Source organism: Eubalaena glacialis, chromosome 14 (assembly GCF_028564815.1).
Source record: "Eubalaena glacialis isolate mEubGla1 chromosome 14, mEubGla1.1.hap2.+ XY, whole genome shotgun sequence".
Lineage (NCBI taxonomy): Eukaryota > Metazoa > Chordata > Mammalia > Artiodactyla > Balaenidae > Eubalaena > Eubalaena glacialis.
The window spans coordinates 22,111,997-22,124,967 of NC_083729.1; the positions used below are offsets into that span (position 1 = coordinate 22,111,997).

General features: G+C 43.2%; 1 protein-coding gene across 3 annotated transcripts in view; it reads right to left on the bottom strand.

Annotated features, from left to right (window-relative positions):
* Positions 1 to 82: 82 nt before the first annotated feature.
* RBKS (ribokinase) overlaps positions 83 to 12,971 on the bottom strand; it is an 85,705-nt gene continuing 72,816 nt past the window's right edge. For 2 of the 3 annotated variants that reach the window (XM_061211064.1, XM_061211065.1), the window contains exon 8: positions 2,974 to 3,190. In XM_061211064.1, coding sequence (XP_061067047.1) covers positions 3,017 to 3,190 — 174 coding nt within the window. In that variant the 3' untranslated portion in view covers positions 2,974 to 3,016. Of the gene's footprint in view, positions 231 to 2,973; positions 3,191 to 12,971 lie in introns of those variants that run through there. The other variant, XM_061211066.1, reaches the window with a different exon arrangement.

Consider the following 12,971-nt stretch of genomic DNA (forward strand, 5'->3'; position numbering starts at 1 on the left):
TGGTGTTTTCCCCCACTATTTGAAATTTTAAAAACTACATTCCTAAAAAATAACCATTGTTTCATATAAGAAAAGAAAATTTTCCATAGTGAGATTTGTGCAGGAGTTTCCAGTCTGCTCTTTCTTGTACTTCACAGAAAAGGCAGTCACAGTCCAGAGTGATCTTGAAAGAACTCCCGTGCAGTAGCAGAGATGGCAGCGGTGAGCAGGAATGGTAAGAAGGGAGCCAGCTGTAACACAGAAGAAACCAAGAGAACTGCTATTTTTGCTTTGTGCTTATATAATTAGAAAAATGCCATTGGTCCATATTCTCAAACTCATGTCTCCAAAGTAGTATCTAGGATTTTCTAGGACAGCTTTGGACTGCTTTAACTCCTAGATTTTTTTTTTTTTTTTTAAATAAGAGGTGCTATAGTGTATTTCCATAAAGCTAATGGCTAATGGCTAGGGCTTGGAAATCCCTATCAGATAAGGACTCCTGCCCTACCCAGATCTGTACACTTTCCCACTCAAGCTATTGTTTACTACAGATTTTCAAAATTGCCCATTTTCTCCTTTACTTGTCAAATTTCTGGTTGAAGGTAAGGATCAGCTCACATTTTGAGCTCTGCTGGTACGTATCCTACTGCATTTATAGGGGAGAAGGATAGAGTGTTCACCATGACCACAAGCATTAAGAAACCAGTGTTGTTCCAAAATAACAGGTGTTCCTCCCTGTGGCCCAATCTGTCTCCTGAGGAAATGTGAGCGCAGCTCTCTGGAAATGAAATTAGACAGTTGTTGAATCTTAGAGGCTTGTGGCATTATAGTCAATCAGCTATTTTTCTGGCATCTTTTGTTAAACCTCTAATTCAAAGCAATACTAGGTGAGATCTTGGCTGTTTTTAGATGGAAACTACATTGTGGTCTTGGGTTACAAGAAAAATCCTTCACCTGATCCTACCTAAGCCCAGTGTAAAGGGTCTGTGACATGCATGAATCACCTTTTTTTCAAAAAACTTAGAATCTGGCTTAGCAAATGTCTATTCAGCACATGGGCTGAAAGCAGCCCACAGGTGGTATTTACAATTAAAAAAAATCAGTTGCTGATACTTAAATGTTGAAAGATTTCAATAAACATCCAAACTTCTGGCTTCCCTTGCAAAACCAGAAGCTTTGACAACACTAAAGGCAAAGCTGAACGTCAGCCGCCCCTCTAAGGAACTGCTTGAGTGGCCCAATTCATATGCCTCCTTCCCTTATTTAACATTCTCTGCTCTGACTCTAGACACCGTTGTATGCAACCTCTGCTGTATGGTGTACAATATAGTATCATGATGTGTTGGCAGTAGAGTTTGCTGGTTCCTGAATAGTAGTATTGTTTGTACAAGTCTTTGTTGTGGAATCCTTAATTCTGTCTAGTTGACTTCTGCATGAAAAGCAAAGAAATCATCATTATAAAGAAATGAATGAAGGCTTGAGGATGACTTAGTAAATGAATATAGTATTTGCAAAGAAAGGAGAAGATGACATAGTAAGTTGCTAGTTAAGAGTGGCCATCCCTCTTCAATAAGTGGTGCTGGGAAAATTGGACAGATACATGTAAAAGTATGAAATTAGAACACTCCCTGACACCATACACAAAAATAAACTCAAAATGGATTAAAGACCTAAGTGTAAGGCCAGACACTATCAAACTCTTAGAGGAAAACATAGGCAGAACACTCTATGACATAAATCACAGCAAGATTCTTTTTGACCTAGCTCCTAGAGAAATGGAAATAAAAACACAAATAAACAAATGGGACCTAATGAAACTTAAAAGCTTTTGCACAGCAAAGGAAACCATAAACAAGACCAAAAGACAACCCTCAGAATGGGAGAAAATATTTGCAAATGAAGCAACGGACAAAGGATTAATCTCCAAGATTTACAAGCAGCTCATGCAGCTCAATAACAAAAAAACGAACAACCCAATCCAAAAATGGGCAGGAGACCTAAATAGACATTTCTCCAAAGAAGATATACAGATTGCCAACAGACACATGAAAGAATGCTCAACATCATTAATCGTTAGAGAAATGCAAATCAAAACTACAATGAGATATCATCTCACACCGGTCAGATTGGCCATCATCAAAAAATCTAGAAACAATAAATGCTGGAGAGGGTGTGGAGGAAAGGGAACACTCTTGCACTGTTGGTGGGAATGTAAATTGATACAGCCACTATGGAGAACAGTATGGAGGTTCCTTAAAAAACTACAAATAGAACTACCATACGACCCAGCAATCCCACTACTCGGCACATACCCTGAGAAAACCATAGTTCAAAAAGAGTCATGTACCAAAATGTTCAGTGCAGCTCTATTTACAATAGCCAGGACATGGAAGCAACCTAAGTGTCCATCATTGGATGAATGGATAAAGAAGATGTGGCACATATATACAATGGAATATTACTCAGCCATAAAAAGAAATGAAATGGAGGTATTTGTAATGAGGTGGATGGAGTTAGAGTCTGTCATACAGAGTGAAGTAAGTCAAAAAGAGAAAAACAAATACAGTATGCTAACACATATATATGGAATCTAAGGAAAAAAAAAAAAGGCCATGAAGAACCTAGTGGCAAGACGGGAATAAAGACACAGACCTACTAGAGAATGGACTTGAGGATATGGGGAGGGGGAAGGGTGAGATGTGACAGGGTGAGAGAGTGTCATGGACATATATACACTACCAAATGTACAATAGATAGCTAGTGGGAAGCAGCCGCATAGCACAGGGAGATCAGCTCGGTGCTTTGTGACCACCTAGAGGGGTGGGATGGGGAGGGTGGGAGGGAGGGAGATGCAAGAGGGAAGAGATATGGGAACATATGTATACGTATAACTGATTCACTTTGTTATAAAGCAGAAACTAACACACCATTGTAAAGCAATTATACTTCAATAAAGATGTTTTAAAAAAAAAAAAAAGAGTGGCCATCCCCAAGTACACTTTGTTTCCAGGTATATTTATTTTGGAGTTAATAGCAATCAAAACAGATCAAGGGGCAGGTCTTTTTTGTACGGATAAGATGACTGTGTTCCTATAGCCTGGACACTGACTGCTGCGATGAAATTGGATCTCTTGAGCATTTCTTCCAAGGACAGATTAGGGTAGTAAGCCAGGTAGAAGGCCAACGCTCCCACAAAACTGTCACCAGCGCCCTGTAATTAAAGCACAGTTGTAGAGATAAGCATGTAGCCATCTGTTGCCCAAAATGTATTTTCAAAATATTTAAGTACACTTTTTATTTTAAAATAGTTTTAGATGTACAAAAAAGGTACAAGGATAGTAGAGAATTTCCATATACCCCACATCTAGTTCTGTAAACATCTTACATTATTATGGTACATTTGTCACCACTAACGAAATAATAGCATTATTGTATTAACTGAACTACATACTTTATTCAGATTTCACTAGTTTTGCTTAATGTGTTTTTTCTGTTCCAAGATCTCATCCAGGATACCTGGATTACATTTAGTTGTCGTATCTCCTTCGACTGCTGTAGGCTGTGACAGTTTCTTAGACATTTTGTTTTTGATGACCTTGATGGTTTTGAGGACTGGTTGAGTATTTTGTAGAATGTACCTCAATTGGGATTTGTCTGTTTTTCTCATGATTAAACTGTGTTTACGGTTTTGGGGAGGAAGACCACAAAGGTGAAGTGTCATTCTCATCATGTCGTATCAAGGGTACATACTGTCAGCATGACTTATCACTGATGATGTTAATCTTGAGTACTTGGCTAAGGTAATCTTTGCCAGGTTTCACCATTGTAAAGTTACTTTCTCTTTTTATACTTGCTCTTCGGAAGCAAATCACAGTATAGTCCACACTTAAGGGGTGGGGAGTTATGCTCTACCTCCCTGAGGGTGGAGTATCTCCATAAATTATTTGGAATTCTTCTCTATGGGAGATTTGTTTCTTCTCCCTCATTTATTTATTCAGCTGCTCATTTATATCAGTATGAACTCAGGGATATTTATTTTATTCCTTAGGCTATAATCCAGCACTACATTATTTATTTTGCTGCTCAAATTGTTCCAGCTTTGGCAGTTGGGAGTTCTTTCAGTTGGTACTTTTGTCCCTTTGACATACTTCCATCATTTTATTTTTTGAGCACTTTCTTATTTTCTGACATTATAAGATGCTCCAGGCTCATCTTGTATATTCTCTGCCCTAGCCCTAGAATTAGCTGTTTCTCCATTAAAAATTCATGCAGAACGTGGTGAGAGCCATTCAGATGTTATTTTCAAACTAAATGTAGGGTCATATAAGGCTTAGTTCCATTTCCCCTGAATCTCCAAAGGCCCAAGTTGGTGAAGGCCATATAGGGACCCATGGAAATAGAAAATACCAAAGGAAGTCTGTTGACCTCTGCCTTCAGGTAGGGCAGTACCTAGTCATGTGTTCATCCAACAAATGTATTTAAAATAAATATGATGATACAATTTCACTTGAAAAATCATTCTGGTATTTAACAGCTTTCAGGGTCATTTTCTAGTTTTTCCCAGTTTGTTGCTTCCTTAGTCCCAAGAGCTTTCATAACAAATATTGAGGCTATACCTTGGTATGCACGATTGTTTCAGTTGCAGTTTAAGTATTTACTAAGCTGTGTGCCTAGCACAGTGATGGGTACTTGAAAAAGAATAAAATCAATTGTGGTTTAAATGCTAAATAGTGTGGCAGAGTTTATAAATACTGTTGAATTTTAAGGAAGGGTTGAAGAAAGCCTGCCTAAGGGGAATCCTTATGAAATGAGACAGATTTATAGAGAGAAGGAAGGCCTCAAAGAACAAAGATATAGGAGGAGGAAGGAACAGAGTGAGCTCATGAGACAGTGAATGGCTTTAAGGAGAATGACATTTCCCCTTGTTTACACAGATAAGCAGTCAATATTCAACTTGCCAAGGAGTCATAGTAACTCAGGTGTGAATTCAACACTTTCCTTCCTCGCATAAATGTTTTCTGAGTACCTAAAATATGTCAAGCTCTATGCTAGGTGCCTTGCAATTGTTTATTAAGTGTTTCCTGAGGGAAACAATGGAGAAAGAAAGAGACAGACAGACATGCCCTCCCTCAGTTTACAACACAGCAATGTGACAAGAGAAAGGTCTGAAACCAGAGAAATTATGAGCTGGGTGCAGGGTGTATTATGAAAACATGGAAAATACTACAATATATGAAGAGTTATGGCAAACTCTAAGATTTCAAGTCTTGATTCCTCCTTACATCATACAGAAAATTAAATTCCAGGTAGGTTAAAGGCTTGAATGTAAAAAATAAAACTAACATACTATGAAAATTTAGATGAATATTTGAATAATTGCAAGCAGGGAAACCACGAGCCAGTCAGTAAACCCAAAAGCCATAATGAAAAAAAAGATTAGATTTTAATTTAAAAAAATTAAAAAATATATGTCCAAAGACACTGTAAATAAAGCCAAATGGACTTCCCTGGCGGTCCAGTGGTTAAGACTCCGTGCTTCTGCTGCAGTGGGTGCGTGTACAAGCCCTGGTTGGGGAACCAATATCCCGCATGCCGCGCTGTGCGGCAAAAAAAAAAAAAAAAAAAAAAAATCCAAGTTAAAAAGCACAAATTTGGTGAAAATTCTTGTAATACATATGACATATTCCTAATACTCAAAGAACACCTTCAAATTGCTGGGAAAAAGACAAATGCAGGATAAAAATGGACAAAGCATATAGGTCTGCAATTTCAGAAAAGGAAATGTAAATGGCCAGTAAACAAACATGAAAAGATACTAAGTTATCAGCTGTTAAGTAAAATGCAAATTAAAATAATATTTTTTACCCATCAGATTGATAAAATAGTAAGATTGATAGCAAGAGCAGCAAGATGAAGATGGAGAGGACAATGATACTCTCATATATTGTTGGTAGGAATGTGGAAGAGTAATACAGTATTTGTTAAAAAATGTGTGTGTCCTTTGATTTAGCAGTCCTGCTTCTGGAAATCTACAGAAGTGAAAACTCCTATAATATTGGGATATGTGCTCAAAGATGCTTATTGCTGCATTGTTTCCAAAGGCAAAACACTGGAAATAATGTGATTTTCTATCAAATAGGAGAATGGATGAATAATCTCGTACATTTGTATTATGGAAAAATATGCAGCTATTAATACGAAAAGGTTAGCAATACATGCACATACCTGGAGAAATGTCCATTAGTTAAGCCAAAAAAGATTTCAGCATCATGATGGATAGGAGGTTGCGGGGGTGGTGGGGGGGGAATGGAAGAGCGAGGAAAGAAAACACCTGTGTCTATGATTATGTGTGTATTATTTTTAAGAATACAGAGAAAAATGAAGAAGGATTTGTATCAAATTGTTTTTTTAATTAGTTAATTTATTTGGCTGCGTCGGGTTTTAGTTGTGGTGCGCGGTCTCTTCGTTGCGGCACGTGGGCTTCTCTCTAGTTGTGGCGTGCGGGTTTTCTCTTCTCTAGCTGTGGCGCACGGGCTCCAGGGCCCGTGGGCTCTGTAGTTGTGGTGCGCGGGTTCCAGAGCGCGTGGGCCCCGTAGTTTGCGGCACGCAGGCTCTCTCGTTGAGGCGTGCGAGCTCAGTAGTTGTGTCACGCGGGCGTAGTCGCCCCGCGGCATATGTGATCTTAGTTCCCTGACCAGGGATCGAACCCGCGTCCCCTGCATTGTAAGGCGGATTCTTTACCACTGGACCACCAGGGAAGTCCCGAGAAGTTTTTAACAAAGGAAATTTTACTAAAGAAGTTAAAAAAAAAACCAGGATTGGTCACGGTGTGAATTTGCAAATGGGCCAATTTCAGCCTCTGAGTGATTTCCCTCTTTTTCTTAGTTAAGTGGACATCTACTACACGTCGGGGTGAACTGAATTGGGAGAACCTCTTTCCTGCATTTGGAGATACCCCATCTCATTGAGGCAATTTCCTTTGCAACTAAGGACTAGGCAGTGACACCCTCCTGAAAGTCCAGGGGACTGGGAGGAACATTTTCTGGCTGTGACAGTGATTGCAGAAAAACTGAATTCTGGGATGTTAGTGGCAGCGTTGTGATGGTGTCCAGTGCCCCATGTCAGTAACACAGCTGGTCGATTTGTTTTCAACCAAGAACCTTGACTGAGGCAATCCCGTGTATTAAACTCCTCTGAGAGGCCAGAAATCTTATCTAGTTCTTTCCTATCTGATGACTCCCCAGAGTTATACAGTCCTTAAAAGTAGTATATGCTCAATTAATGACTGCTGATGGGCCAACTCTCAGCTGCCCCAGTCTCCACCTTCTCACCGGAAGTGAGATGGTGGGGTAGGGGTGGTGGTCCACATGCTTCTTCACAAAGAGGGCAGCAGTCTGGCCTCATTCGCAAAACACAAGGAAGTAGGGAGACTCCTGGGGCCATCAGCTCAAAGATGTGAAGGCCAGTGAATACTATTTTAAAAGTCACATTACATCCAACAGTGGAAAAGCTCTTTGAAATTTAAGAGTGAAAAGGTAGAAAAGTACTACTTAACTTTCACCAAAGAGTATAAGGGAAAGAAAGGGAGTGATATATTCATTTGCACTTCTCTTAGGCATTTAAAACATTGTACTGACGATTGTGTGTACAGGCCTACAGTCTGGGATAACCTGAAAACTCTCTGAGGGCAGAGACCATATCTCTGTCCCCTGTGTCTCTTCCACTGCCTCACCCAGTGCTTTGAGTTGGCCTGACTCATGGTCCTAGTTCCATCGTGTTTTTCTCTTCCAGTGATCTCTTCCAAGGGGGCCAGATGTCCCTTTCTGAACTACATGTGACTTTCTTTTGTGTCAGTGAAAATGGAGGTTAGGTTGCCACAGCCCAGAGTTACTTGATAGTCTCATTGTTGAATCTATTTATACCACAGGGCTTTCAAGTGCCAATAAATTACTCGGCTGTTGATTCACATCTTCAGTATAACTATTTTTATACACTGGTTATAATTTTTTTTTAATGGAAAGTGCTTTAAAAGTAGAAGCTGTATTGTATCACTGTGATTTTCCTGTAAGTAAAGTACTTTCCAATCAATCATTCTTGGAATAATGGAATAGTTCTCATTGATACAACATGATGGCTTTAACCTTTTACTGAAAATTATTTTTGTGCCAAAAGGGGTGATGGCATAATTCATCGTTCTTCAATAAAAATACCCACGTGGCTACTATTCATTGCCTTCTCACAATAATTGCCTCTTAAGGAAGAGCCGCTCTTAGAGAATGGATGTAGCATTCTGAAATTCCTGCTCTCCTGAGGCTGCACACTCCTGGGTCCTGAGGGGTTCTGGCCTGTGGGACCCGGGAGGCAGATGGAGTAACAGTGAAGTGGAAGGAGCAAAACACACCCTATGGAATACCTGAGCCCTCTGGTGGGGGCCTGGGGGAGGGCGAGGCACTCTGCAGGGCTGGTGGCGTAGGGATGACACTCATCAGCAGCTGGTGAGAGGACCCCAAGGGGAGACTCTGAGAGGTGGGTGCTCCTAAGGACAGCACCTAGAGCTGGGGTGTGGGGTTGCGGGGAGGCAGTGTGGCCCTGGGGAGGCTGGCTGCTCATTTCCCTTCTCCTCCCTTTCAGACCATCCTCTCTGTGCAGCTGACCGCACTCCCTGTTCCCTCCCGCTGCCCCTTGCCTGCCTGAGCCCTTGACCATGACCCCGGTCTGCTCTCTCACTGAACTTAGCAGCTCACGTCCCAGTCTCTCAGGGGTCTGCTCTCTGACGACAGAGGGGAGCACAGTGATAAACCTCTTGGAGCTGGCAGGCAATGCCTGAAAATGGCTGCAGGTGCCACCCCAGCAGAGCATGCCTACATGCTGAGCCAAGTCCAGGTGGTCCACAAGGGCTCTTCTGTCTGAGGTTCTGCTCAGAGTCATCCTCTCTGCTGGGCACTGTGCAGGTTATCGCCTTTGTTTCCTAAGAACCCTGTGGAGGTGGGCATAGCTGGGGCTGCAGTGTCTGGTCATACAAGGTGGCTCTGCACGAGGGTGCACTGGTGACGGGGTGACTGTGGGTCTGCAGGCCGTGCTCAGCTCCCCAAGCTGCGCCTATTCAGAGGGGCCTTCTAATTTGCACAATGTGCCATGGAGGCTGGCAGCAAGCCTGGGGGATCCTTATTTTAAAACTGAAGAAACTAGGATTTAAGGAGGTTAAGTAACTTGCCCAAGGTAAGAATAAAGGTGGTAAATGGCAGTCAAGATTGTACCAAGGACATCTGTGTGGAAATCTAGCAATGGAGCAGGTGGAGAAGCTATTTTGGGAGAGAGATTGGGCTTCTGGCTACTGCTCAATTTTTCCTATTTCCCCATGGGAAGGGCTTATGTTTTCTATAGCGATGAAGAATTACAGGGATGAGAGTGAAGACCGTGAATCTTTAACGATGTCCCTCTGTATGGGATCCCGTTTCCCACTGCGTGCTTGGGGCAGGAGCAGAGAAGAGAATGGGAACCAGAGTTGCCCTGGGCAGGTGTGGGGGAAGAGGGAAGGTACAAAGGGAGTAAAGATTTCAGGAAAGAATAACCAGATGGGGCTTCCCTGGTGGCGCAGTGAATAAGAATCCGCCTGCCAATGCAGGGGACACGGGTTCGATCCCTGGTCCGGGTAGATCCCACATGCCGCGGAGCAACTAAGTCCGTGTGCCACAACTACTGAGCCTGCGCTCTAGAGCCCGCGAGCCACAACTACTGAGCCCGTGAGACACAGCTACTGAGCCCACGTGCCACAACTACTGAGCCCACATGCCTAGAGCCCGTGCACCGCAAAATGAAGAGCAGCCCCCGCTCGCAGCAACTAGAGAAAGCCCACGCGCAGCAAAGACCCAACACAGCCAAAAATAAAAAATAAATAAATAAATTTATAAAAAAAAAAGAATAACCAGATGAATAACCGGAGAGTCTAACCCAGGTAAAGAAGGAAGAGAGGTCAGGAGGGGGGTCAACAGGTCAGAAGAAAATGGAGGGAACTAAGGAACGTGAGAACACAAGTGTAGGAGAAGAGGTGAGAGAGCTGGTTGTGGTCAGAGTGGGATGTGAGGTTTATTCCCACAGAACTGAAGCAGTGCCAGGTATTAACCATTTCCTGGGAGTTGTCATGGGAATGGGAGGCTGGAGTGGAGGTGAAGAGTCCCTGGAGGTGAGGGCATCTAGGAACTGTGAGTCTTGGTGATGGTTCATCCTCATGGTACTGAAGTCGTCCTATGATGGTAGCATTGGGGGGGAGGTGTGGAGAGAGAAATGGTGATGTAGATGCCAGGCTTAGATAAACAGAGAATGACCAGGAAAGGAGGTTGAGCCTTTATAACTGAATTGTATGAGCCACGAAGATGCAGGAATCTCTTCAGGGGGGTAGAGGAGGGATGGCTGGAAGCTGCAAGAATGTGCTTTGGGATCAGGAGCCGCTTTCACCTATAAGGGCTGTATGGGGAGGTATGGATGTAAAAGAGCTTACTTATGAGGAACAGGACAACCATAAGGTTTAGAGGGGAGAGAAGCACAGAGCAGTAAGGCACCCTCCTGGGTCCCTGTGTCTCTCTGACCCTCCTTCTTTGTCTCTGCCATGGTCTCTCTTCCTTCTCCCCCACCATCCATATTGGTATTCTCTCAGGTTCTGTCCTTCACCCACTGCCCTTCTCATTTCCCCTAATTTCCTGGGTGTGTCAAATACTGTGTTGTTATGGTTTTGACTGCTATGAATATGAGGCGTCCTAAGTCATTATCTTTAGCCCACACTCTCCTCTATCTTGGGATTCGTGTATCTTAACTACCTGTGAGTCAGCTCGACCAGCTGCAGGTCTCTTGCAGGCAGTTCTAACTCAACATACCCGAATCGAACTCATAACTCTGGCTGAACATGGGCCTCTTCTTATCTTTTCAGTTTGTGGCAACTCCACCCTGAAAATCTGGGGGGTCTTCTGGATAATCACCAGTTGCCAAGTTTAAATTCTAAATATTTTGCTAATCTGTCCTCTCATTTCATCCCTACCCCATTGCCCTACTTCATGCTCACATCACCTCTAAAGGACCATGTTAACTTCCTAACTAGTCTCTCTGTCTCCAGTCTGGCCCCTTCCACTCCATCCTCCATACTGCTGTAAATCAGGCCACCTTACTTCCATGCCCAAAGCCCTTTGATCATTTCTCATCTTTCTTAGGATAACATTTTTGCTCCTTAGCATGGCACGTGAGGCGCTCCCGCCCACCTACCCAGTTTCATCTCTTACTTTTTCCTACTCACGCATGTAACCACAGGTCTTCATTCATTGAGATATCTCCCCTTGAACTCATCCTTAGACTAACTCCTACTCCTCTCCTAAGACTCAACTCAGTTATTAACTTAGTCATCATATATTTGCTGACTGGCACCATATTCAAAGCACTGTGTTTTCCCTGATCCCACGAGTCTGGATTAGGTACCGTCCTAGATGCCCCTGCTCTCCTCTGTGATCTTCCTCACGTCCACGCCCTCAGACTAGTGCAAGGCCAGGCTCGCCGCTGAAATACATGCTGACTGAATCAAGGACTATCAGGAGGCTGGGTGCTGAGTGATTAGGTGAGAAGCACACGGTGTCCCAAGAATGCCCTGTAGGAGGGATGATAATGAGACAGACTTGTGAAAGTCCTAGTTTGCCAAATTCCAGTTGATAGAAAAGTGGGTGAATTGTAAGGCATGATGGGTATTAACTGTGGCTGGGGGAAAAAAAAAACAACAAACGCCATGCGGTGAAAATCCCCAAGGTAAGAACTTGTCAGGCGCCTACAACAGAAACCCAGATGATCTTGTAAGAATGATGTCATCATGAGGCTTCATTTGCTAGGAATCCGTACCCACGCTGGATGATTCATCACCCAAACTGCCAAGGGACCCTAACAGTTAAAGTCCTTGCATTCCTCCCTGATTTGTTAACACATTCCATCTGACAAGTAGATACCACTTTCCTTTCTTTTCAAAACCTCTCCCTACACAAAGCTGTTCAAAGCCTACACTGTGGACCTGAATTCCTCAGCCAGGCTCGTGGTTTTAGAGGCCAGGGAAAAGGCAAATGGGATGAAATATGACTAAATCCCAAGTCAATGTGCTATTTCTTCTTCATAAAAAAGAATATTGCAAGGGGCTCAGGAAAGGGACAGGATCAGTGTAAACCCACCAGGCTCCCTGCTACCTTCCACCCCCCTGCAGGCAGGGCCACTGAGGTGGCGCTGAGGTGGCTTACCCTCAGGCTAACTTGGTGGCAATTTCTGCTTTGCTCCTGCTTCCAAGTTCTAAGAATGGGGCTTCTGCCTCTTTCCTGTTTGCAGGAGGTTGAGGCATGAACATCTGGTGGGGCCTGGGAGAGGAAAAGTCATTCTTTGTCCTTAAAGGGCTAATCATGGACGGGCAGGAGACATGGATATTGGGGAAGAAGCACCGAGGGAACACACACCTGGAATTGAATCCCACCTTCTTCCCTTTTAACTGTGTCATCTTTTGAGAATGGTAAACTACAGTGAAGCCCCTCTGTACACAGCTGGGAAAAATGTTTTTCTCAAGTGGGAACATGTTTTCTCCCCTGGGACAATGCAGTAAGTGGTGTGGAGTTAAACGGGCCTGACTTTAAGCCCTGATTTCACCACTTAGGCAAGTGACTCAGCCTCTTGTGTGACCTCTCTTGTGACTATTTATCTGTAATATGGGAACCTACCTCATAGGGGGTAAATACTGAATTGGATAATGTATGTGAAAAGGCCTAGCACAGTGCCTGGAGCAGAGCAGGTGTTCAACAAAGGTGGGGGAGACTCGATGGTACCATCTTAGAGGCCCCTTAACTTGCTAACTCTTTTGGAAAATAAAAGCCCATGATCTAAGTCAGAGGGTTCTAAGGAACAAAGAGGGTCGTGATCCTGCGGATCCCAGGGCCAAGGGGTTTATGCTGTGCCTGGCTTCATGTTCCCAGCTCCAAGTAGAA